The sequence below is a fragment of the Anser cygnoides genome, chromosome 1, assembly GCF_040182565.1.
Source record: "Anser cygnoides isolate HZ-2024a breed goose chromosome 1, Taihu_goose_T2T_genome, whole genome shotgun sequence".
Lineage (NCBI taxonomy): Eukaryota > Metazoa > Chordata > Aves > Anseriformes > Anatidae > Anser > Anser cygnoides.
In genome coordinates this window covers 156,150,367-156,176,091 of record NC_089873.1, presented here as the reverse complement: position 1 = coordinate 156,176,091, position 25,725 = coordinate 156,150,367, and the positions used below count along the sequence as shown (strand labels likewise).

Below are 25,725 nucleotides of genomic sequence, written 5' to 3'. Positions count from 1 at the left end.
CGTTTGAAGCAGACCTAGCTGAGGGCCTGTATGTGCGTATAGCAAGGGCTGCCCAGGGAAGTGGTCGAGTCACCATCCCTGGAGGTCTTTAAGAGACGTTTAAATGTAGCCCTTAGTGATATGGTTTAGTGGAGGAATTGTTAGTGTTAGGTGAGAGGTTGGACCGGGTGATCTTGGAGGTCTCTTCCAACCTAGATGATTCTGTGATTCTGTGAAGGGCTGATGGACTGGGTCTGGCACCTTTGTGCCCCGGACCTGCAGTGCAGATGTACGGGTGAAGGTGTTTGTGTACACCCTACAACCGGGCCGAGCCGGGCGCCGGGCTCACCCCAACGCCGAGGCCGCGGCCGGAGCCGGGACTCGAACCCGGGTCCCCGCCGCCCGGCGGTTGAGCGGCCCCAGCGGCTGCGGCCCGCGCGCGTTCAGCCTCGGGGGCGGGCGGGGCCACCCGACGTCACCGAGCGGGCGAGGCGACGCCCGGCGATCTCCCGCGCTTTGCTACCCCTTTAACCCCCCTCCGGCTCCGCCACGGCCCCTCCCTGCCCGCACCGCCCGACCGCGCCTCTGACCAATCCCGAGCGGCCCACCGGAGGGACCGACCAATCAGAACGCCGTCCCGCCTCCTCCTCCCGCCCCCGGCCTGGAGACGAACCAATGACAGAAGAGGAGGCAGTATTAATAGCGGGGGGAGGCCATTCCCCCTCCTTCCACCGAGCCGCGGCCGGGACGTCACAAGGGAGGTGAGCCAATGGGAGGCGAGGCCCCGCGTTCCTCAGCCAGTAGGAGCGCGGCGGGGGCGGCTCCGCCTGCTGTGGCCGCGCTGGCTGCGGGGCCGGCGTCCCCCCGTGCCGTGCCGTCCCCGCCCCGCCCCCCTCCCTCTGCCTTTCGCAGCAATGGCGGCGGCGGAGCAGGAGCAGCAGCACTTCTACCTCCTGCTGGGCAACCTGCTCAGCCCGGACAATGCGGTCCGCAAGCAGGCCGAGGTAACGCCGCCGGCCGGCCGGGCGGGCGGGCAGCCGGGGGGAGGGAGGCAGGCAGGCAGGCAGGGAGGCGGTTGGTAGCGGGGAGGCGGCCGAGCCCCACGTGTGAGGGGACGGCAGCGGGCGGTTTGGGGGGGGGGGGGTTGGGGGGGCCGTTGTGGCCGTTGGGCGCCGCGCGCGCCGGCCGTTAGGGCCGTTGGGCTGGGGGCTGCGGCCGTTGGGCGCGTGCCCGGCCGCCTCACAGCGCGCCCCCCCCCCCCCCCTTCCTTCTCCCTCAGCCCCCGCTCGCCCCCTTACCCCCGTCAGCGGGGAGGCTTTTAACCAAAATAAGGGGTTTTTTTTATGGCCAAAATAAGGCTGTGGTTTTTCTTTTCCTTTTTTTTCCTTTTTATTTTTCTTTCCCACCCCCCACCCGGCCGCGCTATCAGCAGAAACTTTGCCGGCGCGTCGCTTGAGCCCCGGCGCTTTGTGAGGGGCTAAGCCGCCTTAATTCCCTCCGCCCTGCCCTGCTCCCGGCTCCCATTGTGGGGCCCCGGGGGGGAGTCTCGCCCCCGCTGGATTAAAGGCCGGGCGCCCGGCTTTTAGGGCGAGTCCCCCCTCCCGCTGCACGGGGCTCTTATCGCGCTCATCGCTTGGGCGGTCAGCAGAGTTCAGCGCCTCGGCTGACAAAGGATGAAGCGGTTTGTTGGCTCTGGTGCTGCAGTCCGGGTTCCCAAAGTGTGGTTCGGGGAGGAGGATGAACCTCACGGGTTTCCTGAGAGGCACGTTATCGATTACTGCCACCACTTTCCACAGAAGTAGTGGCACTCCCTCGTTCCTAAACATGGAGTGGAGGCTGTTTTGTGGGACTAGAATTTCTTTCATTTTTCCAAGCGCTGGCATGTAACGTAACATTCCTCACAACTTTCTGAACTTTCTCATGACAACTGCTACATATGATACGTTAGCTTTCCAAGAAACTTGCTTTGGCTTGTGTATGTCATAAAGCCTGTGAAATGAAACATTCTTGGAAAATCAAGTCTGAAAGTTAGGTTTTTACCACTGGCTTACTAGAAGCTTGCTTGGAACCAATTTGGAATTTGTTAAATCTCCATAGATACACATGCACTATACTCAATCAGGGTAAGAGACCTTAACTGTCACAACAGATTACCAAGCCTTGTCAGGTTCATCAGTTTGTATACAAATACAAGCAAGCAGCATAATTTGTACTTATTTAACTGTGCTGTATCTGACACTGGGTTCCGCATATTTCCAAGGTGTATTGAAAGTATTTTTATGGCTTAGGATCATTCAGATCAGAAAGGTCCTCGGGAGGTCTGCAGTGCAATCTCCTGTGCAAAGCAGCATCAACTATCAGGCCAGGCCAGGTCACTCAGGGCACATGAGGGCTCTTTAGACAATGGAAAAGTATTGCGTAGGCTTTAGAATATTTGCTTACTAAAATAATATAGGACTCTGGTCTTAAACAGAGATAATGCAGTCGCATTTTAAAAATCTGCTAACCAGAAAGCAATATTAAATACTGTAGGGATTCAAATAACTGAAGGTAAATGGAATAGCAGGTTTTTATTTGTGTCGAATGGAAAATGACAAGAATGAGAAATGGGTGGGTAGGCAACTGAATGAAACAGACTTGGGCTTTCATTGAATTTAGGACAAGGGGTGTGTTACACAGAAGATGAGTTGGAGATGTGGAGTCATTCCCTGTTTGTTGGGCTGGGGCATAGCAAAAGCTGTTTAAAAAAAGGGCTGGGAGTGAGAAATCTTCATGTATATGCATATCTGTGTGTGCATGTACTCTCAACTGATTCTGACCAACTTGCTGAAACATGGTTCCTTCATTTTATCTCTCATTAAAAAATTACTGTAATTTTGTTCATTGACTTAAAAAACAACTATCTTTCTCTTATTTTTATCTCTATTTTCTGATAAAGATTTTTAATTTTCTTTACTTTGTCTTAGTGACTTTATGCTCTTTTGAATACATTTCTCATCTCTGGAAGAACAAGAGTACTACATGTAGATAAGAGATACTAGTTTGCACATGTTTTGAAAGTTAGTAATACTGTGTAAGAAACTTGTATCTCAGTCCAAAACTGCTGAGCAGCAGATACCTTGTCCAGTTTATTCCATCAGGAACGAAAAGAATATACTGAAGATGTTGCAGTGTCTGGAATACAAGTTAGGGTCTAGCTAAGGCTTGTGGTATGTTGGGCAGAGCCAGGAGAGTGGTCCTTCAGCAGCACAGGGGGACAGTTCTGGTTTTGGTCTTGGGTTCTTCTCGCCTACCTTGCACTGGTGCTCTTGAGCATCCTCTGAATCCACATTGCTGACTGGCAGAATTATTCCAGTGAACAGCCGTATGGGTTGCTGCCACTTCCAGTGAGGTAAAGTAACTCCAGAAAGAACTTCAGGATGATCTGAATTGGCGTGAGGGAAGCCGGCTTTTACAGTATCTTATTTTTCAGGTATCTGTGAAACCACAACCTGAGGTCCACACTGGGCCTGGGTTTAGGGAACCTTCTTGTTTCTGTATTTTTCTTTAGTTTGTTTGTAAATAACAGTGCAATGTAAAACGTGTTCATGGAAATGGTTAATCTGAGGAGACTTTCTGTTTTGACCCTCAACCTCATTTAAATTTGCAGTCCCCATGAGATGATTAGATTAAATGCAATTCTTAGGGGATTTGGCCTCATTGATTCCATCTAGAGAGTATGAAGTGTGAGTTGTCTCCGTGACTGAGGCCTGCTAGGAAACAGGTAGAGAAAGCGGAGGAAGATGATGTATGATATTAAACAGGTGATAAAGAAACAGCATCATTGAAAATAGCAGGTATAATATCAAGGGCATGCAAATTTGCTGGACTATTAGTAAGATCTTGTACAATGGTGAGTATGGGGGTAAATAGGCAGGCAGGGAACTGAATGAAATGAACCTGGGTTGTGTGTAGGCTTGCTCACTGAGTTCAGACTAGGGCAGTGGATATTTGGAAAGTGCGGGGTAATTTATCTTAAAACTCATGTCCATGAAAAATAGCACTCTGAGTTAACATTCAGAAATAGTTCTGTACTTGCTTAGGTAGTTGCTTTTCAGCTTGTGGTTCCTTTGCACTTACCTTACATATATTTAGTATATCAGAAACAAGAATTTACAGTTCTATAATGCTCACATATGCTGTGCTTCTGGTATCAAAACTTATTTTATGCTCTCACTTTAGCACTTAAGTAACAATCTACCAAAGCCACAGTGCATACAGACAGTGTGCCAGAAGAGTGTAAGACAAGGTAACTGAACGTCTCATTAAACTTCACCTTTTATTAGGGGCATTTCCCTTAAGGGGAGACTAAGTAGTTCCTCTCTCAGTTGTACTTTGAGAAGGATATTTTAAAAAGTATGACTTGGATATAGTACATCACTGAAATACAGGTAGGAGTTTTAAAATGAAGAGTACCTGTTCAGTATGCGTAGCCAAGTTGTGCCTTGGCTACCAGATGACATTGTAAAGGCCAAAGAAAAAGATTCATGAAAAGAACTGAACAAATCTATGGGCTATAGATCGGTCAGTGGTTGTTAACCTATTGTTCCTAGTTTAGTTTCACGCTTCTGAAGTTCTTAATCCTTTGATGTGATGAAAGCTAGGATGGATTCCCAGGAGGATATGTTCCCTTTATGTTGTGTTTCTTAACTCGTCCTGTAAGTGGCCAGTAATGCATTATTCCAACATGGCAGGCCTTCTCAGGTAATTAAGACTTCACTTGTGGCTTTAAAGCAGGCCAGAAATTTTCACTTTGATAGATTTAGTTTTTTTGCAAAATTATTTTCCTATTAACTGGGTGAGTACTGAAGTTGGGTTGTTGAAAAAGAAAAGTTGATTCATACTAAAGCTTTAAACACATGTGTTCTAGTAACTGTTTACAATAAATTGCATCTCTTTCCATGCAGGAGACATATGAGAATATTCCAGGTCAATCTAAGATCACATTCCTCCTACAAGCAATCAGGAATACTGCTGCTGCTGAGGAGGTATGTCTCAACAATCTTTGGATTCTGCAGTTTTTCAAGGGAACGTGGAGAAGGACGAGGGAAGACATCAGCGATGGTCATTTTGGGATAAATTAACAAGTTGGGCATTGAACCATTTTAATTTATTGCAAATTTGTAAAGGGACCAAGTTCACTAGCTCAGACTTTTGATGTAGGATATTCGGTTTCAGAAGTAGTCTTTCATAAGTGACTGCTTAGATCTCCATTGTTTTCTGCTTTTGTATTTTGTTTAATGAATGGGTTCTTTCCTTAAAAAAAGTGTAACTAATGCATGAGTGTTACTGTGATGTTCCTTTGAGTTATAGTTGAGAAATGCCTTCTGTTTTGAGGTCCTATCCCTAAATGTGTTAAACATTGCTTACATATCATCTGAAACTTCTTGAGCTCCTTAAATTAGAAGGGAGAGATCAGGTAGCAGTTGTATATTTTATTCAGATTACTTTTGCATTTTGCTTTATCTGTAGAAGATATGCTCATTAAATTACCTATCAGTGTTATAGTTTGAAGGAGTAGCAGGCTAAACATTATTCTTTTTTGTGGTAGCATGGTAACTGACATCTGGTTATTTGATTTTTGTGAAGGCTCACACTTCAGTGATCAGGTAGTTCTTGCTATGAAACTATTATCCGCTTAAATATGCGGAGTGAAGCACTAAGCTTTCAAGATACTGTGAACTTCAGAGCTACTTAAAAGTAAATACTTTCAACTTTTTCCAGATCTAGAGTTTTACTGAACACCAGAAGGATGTACCGTGTAGAATTTCTGAACAATATTGTAAGGAGACTATAACAGCACTGTTCCTTTCTGGATAGCGATCTCTTCTGGTAGATAGTAATCAGTTTAAAGGTAGACGGTGTTTGTGCTTTTTGATGCTCGGAAGGTATCAGCTTACTAATACTGATGCTTGTCTACCTACAAAGCCATATTCTTCTGACAATCCTTCAATATTATACTTGAAACTGGTTGCATAAGAGCTGAGTAGTTTTCCATCGTGTTGCTCTGAGATGTTTCTAATGATGAAGTTGTACAGAGGTCTCTCCTGTATTTAAATTTGCCATGGAAAATAAAACCTACTGCTGCTCCTTTTTCTTCAGAAGGTGGTGTTATGCCCTGAAGTCATGTCTGTATGCACAAGCTTCCGTTTTGTATTGAACACGTTTGATAAGTCTGAGTTGACAACTGCAAAGTCATGCTTGTGTGAATATATACATGCTCCATACAGTTACTGATATAACTCCCTTATGTCAGCTAAGCAAATAGCTCAAGTCTAAAACTTATTTGGAATCTTGCTCATACCTTGCCTTCCAACTTGCTCAAGTGCAAAGTAACTTCTTTTGCCTCTAAAGGGTAACCTCTGCCATCTTTGGTAAAAGGTAACATTTATAGAATAACTTTGACAATTTAACTCCATGAATGTACAAACCAAAGAAAGGGTTAGGGTGAGCTCGTACCTGCGTTATACATTAGGTGCTAGACTCAAGAAATCCTGATTAATAAAATCTGCAAACAACTTTTCCGTGTAAACCCAAACACCTAATAGCCTAAGTGGAATTATCACGTTTGATCTAAACATTGCAAATGGACATGCAGGGAAGCATTCTGTGTGTGTTTACACAGCATTTTTGTGTATGTTTTCTGTGTATGGTACGAACAGCTAGGCACTTGTCTCTACATGTTTTATGTAGGTCCAGATGTTGGGCAGAACAGTGTGTGTGTCACCGGTGGTGAGGGCCTTGGGCCTAGTGCACCTGCTCTGAGTACACACAACATGCTGGCACCCCTGAACACAGGCTGCTGGAAGGAGTCTCAAAATCTTGCGTAGGCTACAGGAAGCCTATGTTCAGATCCCTGTGCATCCTAAAGCCTCTGTCTGTATCGCTTTTTCCTATTCCATGAAAAGTGGGTTGAAGAAAATAGTGTTTCCCCATCCCATGAAAACTGGGCTGAAGAAAATACTCCATCCAGTTTGCTGGAACTGGGCTGTGCTGTTGCAGGGCAGCAGTTGAGGGTAATCCTGATGGCAACCTAGTCATTTTGGCATTTAGATGGAGCAACAGGGATTCACATCTTAAGGACAGCTTGTATCTGACATGGAAAGAAACATTAAACCAGCTCAGAAATAACTCTTACAAACTAGCTGTATAACAGGTTTATCTCCTTCTAACCAAATGCCTACACTGTGGAAACAATCACCTTTTTCCTTCTGTTCTCATATCATGGTTTCCTGGTAGCAGGGTAACACTGTTCACAGAAGTGGAGTGAAGCACCCAGCATAGCAGTTAGAGTGCTTCCCTGCCAGATGATGAGCGAGGTGGTCCACCTCAGGCTAAGGCATGGCTTGAACCCAGGTCCCTGATGTCCTGGACCTGTAGTCTCACTGTTACAAAGTTAGGATTCTAGAGATGAACAGAAAGGTGCTATATATTCACAGCTTATTTGATGTTTTTTATTCTCAGGATGTGTCTCAAGTGTTAAAGGCTGTTCCTTTTGCAGTTTTGATTTATCACCTAACTCAGAGAGGAGCAGAAGCTCTGCATATTCTTCTGTATTTGTTTTCTTGCTGATTAACTCTAGACCGGCAGTCTTTAATTTTGTCCTAACTTGGAGTTGAGAATTTTCAAGCGCTGTGAAATACAGGAACAAACTCTGTGTAAAGCTGGCTTCTTGCTATACTCCCAGCCCTCTTAGAATTTCTCTGACCTTTCTCTTTTCCCTCTCCGTATTGTCACACACAGCTTGCATTTCTTAATCTGAAAACTGCTGTGGGCAGCTTCCTCTTCAGTGTTTGGAGAAGAAGGCAGGCAGCCTGTAGGCTGTTGATGCACCACAGTTCTCCCTTTGAGTTGTGTGGGAACTTTAGGCGCTGTGCACTTTGATTCTACTTGGGGCTGACCCCTCAAATGAAATTGTGCAAGTCCATTGTCGGATCACATCCTAAATATTGATTGCTTCCATCCATGAGTATTTTCCTCTTTGAGGACGTAAAAGGAACAGTAAAGAAAAAGCAAATCACAGTGCCAGTAGATGCACAAGAGGGTCAGTCCCTTTTATAAAAAGGGCATGGTTACCCAAATGCTTTGAATGCCAGTGTAGAACACAGTATCCCAAATCTATTTGTAGTTCTTCTGCCCTGCTTCAACAAGTTGTCTTGCTACTTGTGCCATGGTTCCACCATCTGTAAAGTCTTAGAACATCTCTTGTAAATCACCACAGAGTTTATTGATAAGAAGTAGCGCACTGAAATTTGAATATCAGGACTACATTTTTATGTTAATACCTCTGACATTTCCATTGTATGTGAGCATCTCAGTAATCCAGACATGCAGAAGAATCCAGTTCTAGGAGAGAATTTTCCTATTTGTGCTTCATTGGAAGACACATTCTTTGGGGATGTAGAGTTTACTGTTCCTCTTCTTATCAAAAGCAATTGTAGCTAAGTTACACTATTTTGAAATGCTTGTTGGGGTGTACATCTTGTAATACATAAATATAAAAGGGCCTTTGGTGTGCATTAAAAATACGTATCCTTGCTCCTTTAAAGCAAAAGAAACTGTCCCAGAGCTGCCATTGATCCAATCATGTTCATCATAATTAAATTCACAATAGTAGTTTGCATACATAGATGGATGTTTGCTGAGGAAAACTTGATATATATTTTTAGAAGTCACTTGCTTCTGTCACTCCTTCAAAAGTTTGAATTTGCTTTAGGGAATGTGGAGTATTTTTTCTAAGCTAGGAACAATAACCAGAAGCTAATTCCTTTAGCATGGATCTTGTGTTCTTCTGTATACCTGATTGCTTGTCTTTTACCTTGCAATCAGTCTGTGTTTGTCTGTCTCCCAATATTTTAAATTAAATTCTTCAGAGGCAGAAACTATTATCTTTGAGACTACATGTTTTAAGAAAATGAGCTTTATTCCCTGTCTGGCTACATATGAATTGCTTCAGTAAAGGACTGAATGTAATGTAAGTTCAGTCATTATAAGATGTCAGAATATGCACAGAAGCACAATGCTCTGAGTATGGGAAGATGAAGATGTTGAATCAGTTTTTGTGGCCTTGCTTAGTCCCAGCACATTTGCTTCTCAGTCAAGGCTTCTTATATGTAAGTTCATACTACTAATGAGTTGAAGTTACAATCTTTCACAATATTGTTTTTTCTAGGGATGGGAAAAGGGAAGACACTGTTACATTGTAGTACTACTAAAATCGTTGGGCAAGTTGTTAGTGGGATTCACAGTGGCAGTGGGGAAAATCTTTTCCATTACTACCTCATGTCCCTCTGTGTGATTAAATATTAGAGGACCTTGGCTTATGATGGGAGCTACAGCACAGGTAGACACTGTGACCCTCTTTGTTCACCTTCTGTCTTAGATCTACTAAGGAAGATCTACTAATCCTACATATGTGGTGGCTTTGGTCCTTGCTGATGCTAATGTGGAGGAGATGAGGAAGGATGTGTAGAGCAAGGTCCAGTTCTGGTCCTTCCCTTCTGCTGGCATAGAGGCATTTTGGGTGAAATATACATTGTCTGCAGACTGCAAAGCACAGCATGAACAGTATCTTCAGTGATTTTTTTCCAGCAATACCAACTTTTACATGATACGTTAGAAGTTGAGACTTTGCTCAGTTGAGAGATCTGTTAGAAATCTAACTTCATTAGTTCTGCTACTCAATGTTTTGGAATTCCAAAGGCTGTCACAAGGGAAAATATTTTTCATTCAAGTACACATTAAATTAAGAATATTTTAGGAAAAAAAAATAGCATGTGTTGCATTAGAGTTCAGTAAATACGAATTTTGTATTTGAAATTTGAAACTATGGTATTTTTTGTGAGGATTTAACACGTAACACTTTGTTACGAGTTAAACTTCAGAGGCTTGGGGGGTGTTTTTAATTACCTCTTGTCCTTTTAATTACTGCTTGTCCTTCTAGACACGCTGGTTAGTGAACAACACATTTAAGTTATTCAGGGTGCTTCATGTATCTTTTGCCTTTACTGCATGTTTTGTTCTATTCATTTGGAATTACTCACCCATACTTCTTGCTTCCAGTTCTTTTATAATTGTAAATAAATATGTAAACAACACTCTTGTGAAATTGCTGTGTACAAGCAGGAAGCATAGAGGATTGTAATATGTAGTATTCGAGGTTCCTATGCTCAAATTCAATTTTAAAGAAAAAGTTTATTATAGATGTGTGAAAGGCTGAAAGCTCTGTCTCTTTTCGGCAAAGTAATCCTGTGCTTTGAACAAAATCTCACTCTAGGTTCTTGAATCTTTAGGGTGAAATTTCCTTGTTTGAGAAGGGGCTTACAGATTAATTTTCTGACAAAACTCTCCCATTAAGTCATCTGTTAATCCAAAAAAACCCTTTTGGATTATAATTATCCCAGTGGGACATTTAAAATAGCAGGAAGATGTGATTTAAACATCTTTCTATAATGCAGCTAAGTTTTTTTAACTTGTCACAAAATATGTCCAAGGTTTAGCTCCAGAAAAAGCTTAATACCTTAGAGGATTTCATGATTATTTCTTTGAATATTTGAATAGCTGTGATAGCTCAGAAACATCAGCTTATAGTAATGTCTCTGACAGTGTTTTTACCTACTATCGTAACCGTCATCTCTTGCTTGAGAGGTATTCCATTCACCAGACAAGTCTATACCGTGAAAACTGATCATTGAAAGCATGATGTCAGTCATCATTCATAAGAAGAGCATGATTGTTCTTTTTCATTTCAGTTTGGGGACAGGTGTTACAGAATACAGAAAAAGATTTGAAGCTGTTTGTATGTAGGAACCCTCTAAACAAAATAGGTGCTAAATTTCTGGTGCTTTTAGTAGATTTGGTCAGTGAAATGGTTGCTAGTACTATCTAAATGACACTATAAATCACTTGATTTTAGAAAAGGAACAGAGTGCCACAGTTACTCATGGAAATAGGAGTTTTCTCTTCTTTCTTGAGTTTTGTATCAAAACACTAATGTATGTGCTGTGTCATTCAATAGGCTAGACAAATGGCAGCTGTCCTTCTACGACGTCTTTTGTCTTCTGCCTTTGAAGAAGTTTATCCAGCTCTTTCACCTGATGATCAGACCTCTATCAAAAGTGGGCTGCTGTTGATCATTCAGTTGGAAACACAGTCCAGTATGAGGAAGAAGATCTGTGACATTGTCGCTGAGTTGGCCAGGAACTTGATAGGTACTTTATATAAGCTGATATTGTGGCAAAATATTTATGTATTGATAGCAGTTTTATCTCTTGTTCTCTAGTGTTGTGTAGACCTCTGTGCATTATTGTACTAATTGATTTCAGGGTTTAAAATAAAATATAATGTTTGCTTACGTTATCCTTGACCAGATAAAAATGAGATTCGTTAACTCTGCTTTTTAAATTGCTTGAGTTCAGGTGAGATTGTATGAAGTTCTAGAAATCTAGTTACATTTAAATTCTGATATACGTTACACTGAACATCTGCACCATGTACTCTTTCTAATACTGGTATATAGCAGTAAATAGAGATCACTGTGTTTCTGAGATGCTGCATCTTATGCTGTGACTTGGATGCATCTTCAGATTAGTTGCTCTGAAATTAGAGTAGTGTGGAACGGTTGCCTTGCGTAACTCTTAGTTTGCTTATCCTAAAAACCTTGCGTTTAATCTAGATGAAGATGGAAACAATCAGTGGCCAGAAGTTCTGAAATTCTTATTTGACTCTGTCAGCTCGCAGAATGTTGGACTGCGTGAGGCTGCTCTGCATATCTTCTGGTAAGCTTTCAGACTTTGCCACTTTTTCACAAGTTATCTAAGTAGTAGCCGTAAACGTGTAACCACACTGTCACTACTTAATTAACAAATGGTCACATATCATAGCTATTTTATTGTATTGTGATTTACTGAATTCTTACATGTACAGTTACAATCTATAGCTAAAACGACGAATAAGGTTAAGACAATGGTTAAGGTTGAACTGTGGATTTTTGCTAACGTTCTGGTCTTATCTTTTTAGGAATTTTCCTGGGATTTTTGGGAATCAGCAGCAGCACTATCTGGAGGTCATTAAGAGGATGCTGGTTCAGTGTATGCAAGATCAAGAGCATCCATCAGTAAGATCTTTATATTTTTGCTTGTTAACGTTTTTCCCATCCTGAGTATCAAAACTTTGCAGTAGCAGCTTCAGACATTAAGGTTAAAACATTAAATTCCAACCCGAGAATTGTTTTACCCGAGAATGATGTATATCTGCAGGAGGTTTAACTATGTCTACAGCAAAACAAAAGAGCCAAACCTTTTCATGGTCCTCAGGCTGGCTGACTGGCTTATACAACACTGCTTTGACCAAGACTCTTCCCTAGAAGTTATGGTTGGAGAAACCTGTACCTGGGGTTGTGGTGATGTAAAGTAGAGCCAGGGGTTTTAGCCAGCAGTGTGGGTGATCAGAAACACCTTGTTCAGCTCAGTTTCTGGCCCTCCTGTTTAACAGAATAGACATGTTCTGTACTGGTCATGGATACTTGGCTCTGTGGGCATGTGGCAAGCCTCGCTTTTCTGAAAGGCTTCAGATTTACTGATTTGTTCAGGGAATTGTACTTTGAGAGTGTTTCTGTTGTTTGGGAGAATACTGGGCAACGATAAGAAACCCTGCTGAGGTATATGGGTTCAGTTTACTGCTCCTCCATGGATTACTTTTTCTGACCTTTGAAACTCAACTGAGTAACATTTTGAAAAGTACCACAAATCATGCCTTTACAGAAGAATGTTTTAAACACTTAAATTACACTTTTTGAAAAATGGGACTTCGACACTTGCATACATATTTGAAATTGGTAGGGAAATTGAGGACAATAGCTTTTTCTAAAAAAAAAAAAAAAAATCTGAATAAACTGGAATATTTACCACATCAGAAGAATAATATGATAAACTTTTTGGTATCACAGAGGACATAGGTGCTGAGAATCACTCACTTTGCCTGAATTTGAAGCAAGATAAAAAACTCAATGTTAAAAACTAATTCCTGTGTCTATTAGGAAAACGTGAAAGGGAAATGATAATCCCATGTTAAGTCTCATAATGGGCCTAGTGTTAAAAGAAAACAGACGTTTCATTCACCAGTTCTTCATATGTCTCTCTCCAATCTTGCCTTCTAGATCAAGACTCTGTCTGCTAGAGCTGCAGCTGCGTTTGTGCTTGCTAATGAGCACAATCTTCCCCTTCTTAAACATTTTGCAGATTTGCTACCTGGAATCTTGCAGGTAAGAAACCACACAAGTAACCCTTGGCCATTAGTGTGTCAGTATTGACTGGATCCAAACAAATTACTGGTCTGCAAATTTTTGTAATGTATGAATTTTTGAGAAGACCTAGATTGATTATACGTTAGTTAACCTGACATCAGTCACCAGCAAGATGGAAAACAATAAGGAATTTTGTAAACACAAGCTAATTGACAGAGTTTTAAGGAAAATAGTTCAATGCTGATTAACTTAGTGTTACATAAATAAGAGTTAAATTTCTTTGTAAGATACTTAACTAAAACTAACTTCTTAATTAACCCTAATACTGAGAAATACCTGAAATCTCGGGGTAGTCCATATTTAAAGTAGTCATTTAGGAAAATCATTTACGCACGATATGCCATACCGCTTCAGTTTAGAGGAAAACATAGAACTATTCTGCAAAAGATTCTTGAACTAGGAACAGCAGTCTGAATAATGCTGTTTGATAAATTGAACTAGCAAACAGAATGACTTTCTATGCTTCATATTGTGTCTGAGGCTGGATTAGGTCCCTTTTAGGAGGGATACAGTTCAGCAGAAGTCGGTATTGTAATATAAGGTTGTTTACTTTTGGGGAGAACCCTATTGTAAACCAAACCAGAGACAGAAATGATTCAAGCTCTGGAGGAATGCTATTTCACAGTCCTGTTCCCTTTCTGTATTAATAAAAAAGATGGAAATAACTGCGTGCCTATGATAAAAGGTGTAGTGAACTTCTTGTGTTTTTTGAATTAGGCTAAGTTTAGGTTAAAGACAGATTTCTTGCTGCAGTTAGTATAGCAGGTTCTTGTTGATAGTGTGAGCTATAAACATTGTCGATGCGGGTATTGTGGCAGCTGAAGAAAAGTTGTGCCAAGTTTACTGTCTTCTGTAAGTATTGGCATTCTGCTTGATCTTAAATGGAAACTAAGAGGAATTCATTAACATGATCTGAACGCTACACCGTGTACTAGTCTGTACAAGATACGTATTTTGATATTGAGGTCACTATTTGGTGGTTAGTCTTTGTCTCACTTTGGCAATGGCAATTGTATTGTTTAAACATTGTAACTGGCTGAGAGGACCTAGGCTACTGTGTACTGTATGAGTGGGAGCTAGGCAGGATTTGGGGTGGGCATGCCATTTGTCCTGATGTTCAGCAATTAAATAGTATGCTGTTTTTAGACTACAGACTAATAGCCCACTCTGTGATATAACTCCCAAAGCTACTATTTTAGGCTGTAAAAGCACATGCTAAACACTGTGTTACAGCACTTGGCTTGTATTTTCAAGCTGTTTTGCAACTGTAGAGCACAGAATTATGTTACAAAATCTGTCTTTTAAAATACTTATTGTGAGAAGGACTAGATTCTCTGGCTGCGGTAACACAAGATGGATATGAAAATCCAAGTTTATAAATAGGAGATGGGATGTGTTAGAATAGTGGTGAGTGACCTTTGGAGACAGTTGGATGCTTTTTTTGTTGCTGTTGAAGTTCATTTTGCTCAAGTATTGCAGTGGTTTAAAAAAATAAATGAATAAGCTAAAGTTAAAAATCTGACTTTGCAATTCAGTCCTTCTGGTCAAATTCTGTAGCAGTTAAACTCTCAGAACTAATTGTTGAAACTTGTATCCAAGGCACTTAACTCAGTGGTAGTTTAAAAAAAATCAGGAAAAAGGCAAAATAAAACACAAAACCCACACCTGGAACTTCAGCTGACTGTAGTTGTTCGTGTTCAACACTACTGACAAGTGCATCTGCATTTTAGGTCTCAACTTGATATGTTTCTAACAAGTTTAAACCACAAGTTGAGAAATGGTAGCCTTGTTTTAATATAATGTCAAAGTTGTATTGAGTCCAGAGTTTTAAAGAAACTTCCAGTAAATATGGAATGTTTATAAATAAACTTCCAGAGGACAAGTAATATCTACAAGAAAAGAAGATGCAAAGAGATTTTTCAGAACAGTTTTGATGTTAAAAGATGTTGCTTCTGTGTTGAAAGTGAAGTTGTGGGTTGCTTGAGTGGCTTTATCAAAAGTATCGGATTCTAGATTAAAGTATTAAAAAACGCATCTAGCTATTCACTTAGAAAAAAGTTTCTACGCTAGTAAGACATCTAGTACTTTCTTAATGAAAATTTCTTTCAAAACCCAGAAGTGTGCTTAAAGACTGCTTTTTCTATAGAGGTCTGGGTTTTTGTGTCCTACTTCTAGAAGAGTTTTAAGCACCATCAAATAACTGTGATGTTTTGGTACTAGAGTATCAATTTGGTCCGTTAAAAGTAAGCTTTAAATTACTTTACAGGATGTGGCTAGGGGATAAGAAAGATCCTTACAAAAACCTTGATTTCTTTTTTTCCTTTCCTGTAGCTGAAGGCTGAAAGGTCTGCTTTAATTCAGTGGCTCTTCAGAGTTGTCCAGAAAAAATTGAGAAATTATTAAAACTTGAGATTCCTGGTGTTTAAGTTTAAGCTGTTCAAAGCTGTTCTCACATAACAGTTTAAAAAAAAAAAAGGCTGAATTTATTTCTCCTTCTGGGCAGAGTTCCTCTGAGGACTCGTTCTTTATATAAAATGCTTTTTTGAACATGTGCATGTCAAAGAAGAGTGTGGGTTTTTTGCATGTTGGCACCCCTGATTTGTGACCTAAATGTTGCCTGAGCGTCTGTTATGTTAGATTTAAACTAATAACGGCAACAATTAATGGTACGTAACATTGTGAACTGTAAATTCCTTACAGAAAGCTTGTTAGGTTTTGGACCCTGTATATGCTTTCTTTGTAATCTGTTATACATTGTTTGCTTTTTATTTAATCCTGTCTTCATTTTATCTCTTTGTAGGCTGTAAATGATTCCTGCTACCAAAATGATGACTCTGTTCTGAAGTCTCTTGTAGAAATTGCAGATTCTGTTCCCAAGTATTTACGACCACATTTAGAACCTACGTTGCAACTAAGTCTGAGGGTAAAGCTAAGAATTCTTCAGTCACTTTTCTTTTTCTCCACTTGAAACCTGTGTTCTAACCATTTGCTCTAATCTTCTGGATTGTAGTTGTGTGCAGATGCCAGTCTCAGTAACATGCAGCGTCAATTGGCACTTGAAGTAATTGTGACCTTGTCAGAAACTGCTGCTGCTATGCTGAGGAGGCATACAAACATTGTTGCACAAGCCAGTAAGTATTTTACTCATTTTCTTTGAAATAATTTGTCTTCCTTTACGGTATTAAACTGACTTTGCAGATGTTTAAGTGGCAAAACCATATCTTAACTTTTTTTTTTTGCTGGTGATGAGAACTTTAAGTGACACTGAGTTGGGTTTTACTGAGAAGGAAATGCTTTTTTTTTTTCCTGTTACAACTCTTCATGAATTAATCTGTCCTTATGCCGCCCCCAGCAATTTGTATAAAATTACAGTGGACTCTTCATAAGGTGTTTCCAAAGAAAATACTACTCTCACGCTGCTGGCTTTGGAAATTTGTGCTGTGTTTAAAAAAAAAAAAAAGTTGATGCATTTAGTTCTGAAGTCCTACGTTTGAAGTTTGGTATGTAGGCCAGATATTCTGTGGTGCTGGCAACTGAAGACAGAAGGAATTCAGCATGCATGTTAAGCTTCAGTGTTGAGTTAAAGCTGTGAGTTTGAAAATCAAATGCTTGTATAAGTACTTGGACTAATTAGTCCATTATGCATACAGGTTGTAAATTCTTTGGTGATGCACTTTTTTAATCATGGATTATTATTTGAGATACTAAAAATAACTGTGTTCTGGACAGGCCCAGCAGCAATGCTTTTAAATGGATGTACACGCTGGTATTTCTCTGCCTTTTAAACCCTTCTTGTGAGCAGAACAGGGCAGTGACACACCAGTGTGGCCTTTTGTTCAGGAGGAAGTTTCTCACCTGCACTGCCACACTTGTATGTGTCTAGATTCTTGCTTGGTTTCTGAAACTTCTGCCAAAAGGAAACTCTTTTTTTTTTTTTCCTCCACTCATATGCTTGGGCTGGGACAAGTTGTAGATGTCCAGATCTCTAAAGCAATCATAAAACTTCTGAAAAAAAAAAAGTAAACTGGATGTGCTATGTGTATAGTTATAGAAAAGCTTTTTAAAGAACAGATTTTTTTAGGATATATTCTAAATTTGATAATGTTTAGAATGCTGTATGTTCACTCCATTCTGTAGCTTGTTGAGAATATTAACTACTAATTAAGAAATTAATACTATATCAATATTGGTGCTTGCTGAACGTCCCCCAAATCACTGTAAGTTTCTTATCTGGTCAGGCAGCATAGCAAAGAAGTTGCATCCTGTTAGAGCATATTACTTTTATATTGGGGAGGTAATTGCTGCTTAGGAATGAAACATTTGCATTAAGATACTTTATTAGGATAAGGCACCATGTGGGAATGAAGTACCTTTGGTTTGCAACCCACTGTAAAATCACTGTAGTATTAAATAAATCACTAAGATAAGAAAAAAAAAACATTTGGCAGAGCTCATAAAGCAGTTATGTTCAGAGAATGATAGAGGTAGCCAAAAATGATAGCTTTTGTCTTGGTTTTGTCCTTTAGTTTAAAAGGCTTTTTTTTCATTCTACTAAAAAGTTGATAAATTGTTTTTTCACAACTAGAATCAGGTAGGTCTTAGGCAAAACCATCACCTTATGTTGTTTTTGCTGTATGTGATGCTGACTTAGGAGCAAGTTTTTCACCAATTCTCTGCTCAGAAATTCAACCTGGGTTCAGATATCCCTCTTTGAGCTCAGTATTTAAGATAACAGCTTTTTATTGTTGCAGCTTTAATGTCTAGAGAAAGTGCCTAGCTTTGGCCATAGTTTTTCCTCAGTCTCCAGGAAATGGAAAGTCATGGCATGCTCTGGCAGTAAACCAAGCTCAGTTGTCTAATCCTTAACTTCATTATAAACAAATAATCTATATACTGGCAGTAGTTAAATTTTGAGGACCTGCTGGGTCAGTGTTGAAACTTTAATGTAGGGTTGTGCATTCTAAAAATAAAGTCTATGTAAAGCTATATTTACCAGCAACCATATTCGTATTAAACATCAAGACTAAACAACTAGCAAGCTTTTGCAGTGTCTAGATATGATAGCCAAACAACTTTGGGTGACAGTGTGTTCTCAGCCTTACTTGTAAGCAGTAATTAACACTGTGATGCAAATTTTTGAAACTTCGTAGCAATGGTGGCAGATTATGGTTGACTTCCATCCTTCAGACATGTGACAGTACATCATTTTCACGTGCACCTGATGAGCATCTGTCTGCAACTTCTGGGCTATAATACATTTTTCTTGAGGGAATTACATTCAGTGACTAGTACCTACATATAATTCTGACACATGGGTGTCATACTAGAGACTTGATAGAGTTCATTAAATAATTTTTAAAAAGATTGAAAACTTCCTTTTAATTCTTCTGGATTTGAATGTTCTGAAAACTTATTATGAACTTTCTGCTGATGCAATTTGATGTGTAGACTAGTCTATCTGCTACTAGAAGAGGAGGTCTTTTTCTGTAATGATTTCTGAAAGGAGAGGACTTAGAATTTAGGCTTTTTTGAGAACGTATTTTAAGAAAATAACCTGAGTTTAAACTTATTTTTTCAGTTCCTCAAATGTTAGCAATGATGGTTGACTTAGAAGAAGATGAAGATTGGGCAAATGCAGATGAGCTTGAAGATGATGATTTTGACAGGTAATTGTGAAACTAGTTGTTTCAATGTGCTGTCAAAGTTGCATAGCTTTTAAGTACAGGTTGCAAATGACTGCAGTGCATTGCTTTTTCTTAATCAACTCTTCTAATTGTGTTCCCCGAGTCATGAGCAGAATGTAAGACTGTTCAGACACTGGGGGGAGTAAAAATTTAAAGTAATACGAACTGATAACTTGAACAGAAAATGAATGTAACAGATTTGGAATAACCGCACCTGGTTTCAAGAACAGTTTGTGTAGGATTATTTAGGTACTGTTTAGCAAGTAAATAAATTATTTCAATATTTTCTTATTGCCATGATTTACATCTACAAGTTGCATGTTGTCTTGCTTCCTGTTTTGCACTGCTTTAACTTTTCAGATTTCTGTTGTTTCTGTCATTGATGTTAGTTACTCAGTTCGGAATTCACTGCTCTGAACCCTTTAAATTGGGGCTTATCCTGAAATGTGCTGGAACCAAAGCTGAAGGATACCAGCCTTTTTAATCACCCACAACCAATCTGTACATAATTTTCTAGATCTTGAAACGGTAGTGATAAAAAGGTGCCTTAGTTTGAAAGGACACTAGATTGCTTAGTGGAATTCCATCCTGGATTCTGTCTAGCTCAAAAAATGGTTTTTGCTGTTTTAAATCTTGTCATGGCTAACAGTAGCTTATCTCTTGTCTTAGGTAAGAAAGATCTGCTAAAAATGTCCACTATTTCTAACTTGTTCATTCCTGCATGCTTTGTAGCTTGCTCCAACTTTTCCGTAGAATGACAGTGGTATGTCTACAGCATCCTCTTACATCTGCCCTTGTCCAAATACAGGAAGAATGAAGCAGGAGAAAGCAGAAATATGTACAGTGAGATAGTTATCTCCATGCCTTTGTAATGACACTGATGTTCCTTTATCAGGCTAGATGCTTTTTGCAACATCTGATGTTTCCTTCAAAGCTCAAATGTAATTAGTGTTTCTAAACAGTTTGTGACAGAGAACACTAAAATTTTATCATGTGCACAAATGAGGAGAAAACCCTAAAGGAGGAGTAGTGAGGGGGAAAAAACTTTTATTGACATGTTCTTACTAGAGCCTCAATTATATCAATTATACAACTTGTCCTTCTCTGAAACAGCTTTCCAAACTGGGACGGTTTATGTATAGTAATTTTATATCTTATTCTGGAAATACCTACTGCTGTCATCCAGATCTTTACTCTCTCTCATAAATAAACAATCTAATTGGAAATCTTCATAAGAAGATGGGCACTAGAAAAGATGTTGATTTACTACTGAACTGAACAGCAACTTCTACAAGATACCAGGCATGTCAAGATGCTTGCAAAACCAATACAAAGGAATTTATAGGAAAGCTTTTCTAATCTTATGCTTAACTTGAATTTTTTTTTTCTTTCCTCTGGGCTATGGAACTGAAAGTAAACTGCCCTCCCCCACCTCCTCCCCTATGACCCTTTTAATTTGTTTCATTTCTTCAACTTTGCAAGTTTTGCCATACAGGTAGAACTGTCAGATCACTGCATTTGGGTTTGTCAAGTATTCGAATCTTTATTCCATTCAATTTTAAGGGGAAATAGAATACTAGAAAATAAAGCTCAAAACCTTGTCAAATCTCTTAGGGTGTGGAAGTTTATTCAGATGGCCTGCCTTAGGCAGTTTAAGTGCTCTGAATCATCCCCTTGAGGCATGCCAATTTCTTTTTACTGTCAGCAGAGTAACTTAGGTCTTCTCAACACAAGCTATGGATTCCAGTGTGAAATTCCTTCTCTTAACAAGTAGTGAGCAAAGATCCGGAAAACAAGTTGGGCTCAACAAATTTAGCCTGAAGGAGAAACTTAGCTCCTCTAGCCCTCAAAGTAATGGGAGAATTCAAGGCTTTGGTGCAAAACACTGGAAATCAGCTCTGTGGTGGTGATCGTGTTCTTAGTTTATTTTTTCAACATGTTCACTCATGTTACTATGCATTTCCCACCACTCAAGTTCATCTTTGTAGAGAGCTGTCAATGAGCATGATGTACATGCTAACCTCTTCTTGTGCTCGAGTCTTTCTAGCTATGTAAGACGGCTGGAATTCCTGTGCCGTCCAAGAAACTGGCTGATGATCACCAGGCCGTAGCCTACTTAGGGTGTGTTCAGATCTGACTAAGGGGGATGTGAGTCAGCCTACGCCAAAGCATCAGGGAATATTTTAGCATTTCCAGGTTTTTTTGTTGCTCTGACTTCATAGAGCAGTGAAATTCTAAAGAAGGAAGACGCAAATCCAACTTCCTCGTTCCCTGGCAAAAGCTTTGCAAATTTTGCAGGGAAGTGTGTGGTCATTTTTATAAGATAACACTATTTCCTCATATTGAATATTATAAATTAATGGTTAAATGAAAGAACTTGACATCATTTCAGATGAACGTAGCCAATAACTTCGGTGAGTTTGCTCCAATCTAAACCTGTATGCCCATGCTCTGTTGTCTGGCTGGTGATGCTTCTGTTTGAACATGACTAATCTGAATAAAAACATACAGTTTTGTCAGTATCTTTGTGCAAACAGCTTTGTTCACAGCATGTGAATTTCTAGACTGCTTATGGTTTGTAATGAGACTTGGGGATTCAAGCATAACAGTTTAAAGACCTCTGTGTTTCTGACCCTGATGGATGATACTTGAAAGAAGAGGGAGATTCATCCTTTTCTGAACCATTGTTCAGTTTTTCCATTAGCAGGGGTGTCCAGAAGGTATTGTAATAACCTGGAGTTATTACAGTGCTAGTCATACCCAGACTGTAACAGTAGTTAGCTGTGTCCTGGAAGCTTTATTCACTTTTCCATAGGGATTAATTCAGCTGGGTGGAACAAGTCACTTTACATGGGTAATGTTTGGCTGTTCTCAGTTCTGGAACTCGCTGCAAGTCAGAAATTCCTCACCTGGACTGGATGTTTTCTGCCTGAGTCATTGGCCAGGGGATGTGGTGCTATAGTACTGATACTGCAGCCTTGCTGGGAAGTTCTTTTGCATGCTAAAGCTTGAATTCTGCTCGTTCGCTTGATTTGTAGCAAGTCTGAACTGGTTTGTGTTTGTTCTGATGATTTACACAAAAAGATACCGGCCAGTATTTTTTAATTCATTGTAAATATAAGCTATAGATTTTTAGGTATGTGCAATATTGCAAAATTCAGCGCTAGTAAAGTCCACATTTCTCTGGTAATAGACTTGTTCAGTGGGCTAAAAGTAGTAAATGTTAAGTGGAGGATAAATATTTTGTGACTGAGGCATCCGTTATATGTGCCTTTAGATTTGGGTATGCTTTATTTACTTATGGAGGCTCATGGATAATCAGATGGCAAAAGTTTGAGAGTAGAACTGCAAGAAAATGCACTTCTCTGCCTTGTTGTACTGTTCATCTTGCTGTAGGTGTCAAACCTTTTGATGTTTTTGTAACTGTTATTTAGCAATGCAGTTGCTGGTGAGAGTGCACTGGACAGGATGGCATGTGGCCTTGGAGGAAAGCTCGTTTTACCTATGATTAAAGAACATATTATGCAGATGCTTCAGAATCGTAAGTAACTGCAAGTTTTTACAATCCTAGCCTTTTCAGGAACTTCGATACCTCTCAAATGTTCCTGTTTATTTAAGCAATGTATTTTATACACTTCTAATTTCAGCAGCAGAAGCTATAAATGCTGTGAACTTGGAATTTTTTTTACTTTTCATTAGACTGGGATTTGTTAAACTTACGTTCAGTGCATTAAAACTTTTTTCTGGATCCTGAACAGATGTCAAAACCAAAACAATACAGATTCTTAACCTCAGTCTGTAAATTCTTTTCTTATTTTAGGGTATTCTCTCTCAATCAGTGTACAGTGCCCCACAATACCTTAAGTGTGCCTAAACTGCCACCTGTTGTTCTGTAGCTCAAAATTTTTGTTTCTCGGAAGTGTTGCATTTTAGTGAACTTCGAATACATTACAGTCTGTAGATAAGAATGTGTTTCTGCGCCCTACCCCCTGGAATTTCATGCATCAAAATACACAAGTCTGCGATAGACAAGCTCTGTTTATTTATACCAATTTTCATATTTGTTTCATGAGGTGGTTAAATAATGTTCTTATCAATTTCTTTGCATGCTTTTCCTCTTGCAAAGACCTGGTTGAAAGAGGCAGTTGTTCAAAATAAATGTGTGTTTATTGCATATGCTTTCAATTGACCTATGATTTGAGCCTTCAAAATAGAAGATAATGCAAAGATGATGATCATTCTCGGTACTTCTGTAATTTAATGTAAAACCCAGCCTGAAAAGGACTTATCCTGTAGGAAATAGACTATAGGACTATTCAAGGTATCACCTGCAGAGTGTAGAAATTTATCAAATCTGTTCAGAATGGTTTTTCAGTATGAGGGAAGTTTTATTCTGTGACCAGATTAGTGTGACTCTTCTAATGTTAATAGGCTGTTCTGACACTGGGGGGGTGGGAAAAAGTTTCCCTGGTTAGCTCATTTAATTAAAACTCAGTTCCCAGTTATTAGTACTATGTACACGCTTCTATCTCCAGTTTAGAATTCCTTTTATTGGTATAGATTTGGCCTGGATTAGATACGCAGATTTTTGTGCATCACAAAGTATGGATAAGGAAAAGCAAAAAGTATTTAACAAATAAATTTGATGCATTAATTTCCCTTCTCTCACCTATTCTTTCCCACATCACTTTTTTATTTAGTCTTTGAGGTGCTCTGTAGTTTCCAAAATGAATAATAAATATTTTTTCAATCTTCTGTAGCTGACTGGAAATACAGGCATGCTGGCTTGATGGCGCTCTCGGCCATTGGAGAAGGTTGTCACCAACAGATGGAGGGAATTTTAAATGAGATAGTTAATTTCGTTTTGCTGTTCCTTCAGGATCCTGTGAGTCTAATACTTAATTATTTCAAAACATTTTCATTTCTGCTCTTATGACTACTACTTAACCATTTGAGGGTATTACTTTTTCAGCATCCAAGAGTGAGATATGCTGCTTGCAATGCTATCGGACAAATGGCAACTGACTTTGCACCTGGCTTTCAAAAGAAATTTCATGAGAAGGCAAGTAGTAGAACAGTACCAAAAAAAAAAAAAGTAAAATTTTGTCCCATCCAGAAACTTGTTTTTCTGAAAATAAACATTTCTGTTCCAGGTGATAGCAGCTCTTCTGCAAACCATGGAGGATCAAGGCAACCAGCGTGTTCAAGCCCATGCAGCTGCAGCACTCATAAACTTCACTGAAGACTGTCCCAAGTCACTGCTTATTCCATATTTGGATAATCTAGTGAAACATCTTCATTCCACTATGGTGATAAAATTACAAGAGGTATAATACACTGAACAAACGTAATTGGTAGCATATGTAGAATAGCTGAACTATGACATCTGATGTAAACCAGTAGTTAGATCTGCTGGTGTTATAAGCTAACAAGAATGAGATACATATAAGAGCATGTTTTTAGATTCTGCATGCTTTTTAAAGCACATATTTTAATGAAATATAACACTTTATTCTTCTCTTCAAGTTGATACAGAAAGGCACTAAGCTAGTTTTGGAGCAAGTTGTGACTTCAATTGCATCGGTTGCAGATACAGCAGAGGAGAAGTTTGTTCCCTACTATGACTTATTTATGACTTCTTTAAAACACATTGTTGAGAATGCTGTTCAGAAGGAGCTAAGACTTTTACGAGGAAAAACCATTGAATGCATCAGCCTAATTGGTCTTGCTGTTGGTAAAGAAAAGGTAAGATCTTATCTATTGTCTAAACGTATTTTAAAACAGCCAAGTTTTTTGTGATGTTCACTTTAAATTGACATGATTACTTGTTAAAGGTAGTTGTGTTGTTGCTGATTTCCATGTTTGCATTCCTGTTCTATTCTCCGGTAACTGTCTTTCTGTTCAGATTCACAAATTCAGAAGTGAATCTTACAAAATACATCAACTTAAGTTATTCTTGTTTTATTGGACAATGTTGAAAATGTGTGTTTTCTTTTTGTTTTAAGAGGCATACTGGTGCATCTCGTTTAAGCGGGGTCATAGTAGTGGCTAAAATCTATATAGTTAAAAGGAAGCTTAGCATAAGGATTTTTTATTTGTATTTACAGGCAGAGTCCTGGAAAAGTTTGAATGTGCTTGTTATAGAACCGGTAGTAGTAATTTGTCATGATGCTTGATGTATTTGGCAGGGTTTTTTTCTTGTTGATATACTGGTGAAGATGCGTGTCTGTAAAAGTGCCAATACAGCGAAGCTTAAGACTAGAATCACTTGGTGATGCTTCCAGAAAAAAAGTGTTTTTACTTGTATCTTCATTTCAGTCTATTTCAAGATTTGGCTTGTCTTGATAGCGTGTTGGACATAAACAGTCAAATTGTTTGGTGTTAAGATTCAGACAAGTGCCCTTTTAATTTGCCTTCAACACTGCTTTTTCCCACATCTAGTTTATGCAAGATGCATCGGATGTAATGCAGTTGTTGCTGAAGACACAGACAGACTTCAGTGATCTGGAAGATGATGATCCACAGGTATGTTAAAATTGCCTTTTTTATAGTGCATATCTTGTGGTTAATATGGTTAATATTTAAAGTGTTCTTTGTAATGTGATATTCCTTAAAGGGGGGAAAAAAGTAGTTACAGCTTCAGGCTAACTGGTCAGCACATCTCTTAGGAAACTTAAGAGTCACTGCCCTGAGAGGTCCTTAGAATCTTTCACAGAAGTG

The 25,725-nt window shown here is 39.4% G+C and overlaps 1 protein-coding gene across 1 annotated transcript in view; it reads left to right on the top strand.

Moving 5' to 3' along the window:
- Positions 1-805: 805 nt before the first annotated feature.
- The window catches only part of IPO5 (importin 5), a 40,671-nt gene continuing 15,751 nt past the window's right edge, over positions 806-25,725 (top strand). The window contains exons 1-15 of the mRNA XM_066986627.1: positions 806-983; positions 4,926-5,006; positions 11,036-11,228; positions 11,693-11,795; positions 12,037-12,133; positions 13,175-13,279; positions 16,122-16,244; positions 16,332-16,452; positions 18,900-18,987; positions 22,440-22,546; positions 23,766-23,890; positions 23,978-24,067; positions 24,159-24,332; positions 24,532-24,750; positions 25,447-25,530. Of these exons, the coding sequence (XP_066842728.1) occupies positions 894-983; positions 4,926-5,006; positions 11,036-11,228; positions 11,693-11,795; positions 12,037-12,133; positions 13,175-13,279; positions 16,122-16,244; positions 16,332-16,452; positions 18,900-18,987; positions 22,440-22,546; positions 23,766-23,890; positions 23,978-24,067; positions 24,159-24,332; positions 24,532-24,750; positions 25,447-25,530 (1,800 nt within the window). The 5' untranslated portion in view covers positions 806-893. The remainder of the gene's footprint in view (positions 984-4,925; positions 5,007-11,035; positions 11,229-11,692; positions 11,796-12,036; positions 12,134-13,174; positions 13,280-16,121; positions 16,245-16,331; positions 16,453-18,899; positions 18,988-22,439; positions 22,547-23,765; positions 23,891-23,977; positions 24,068-24,158; positions 24,333-24,531; positions 24,751-25,446; positions 25,531-25,725) is intronic.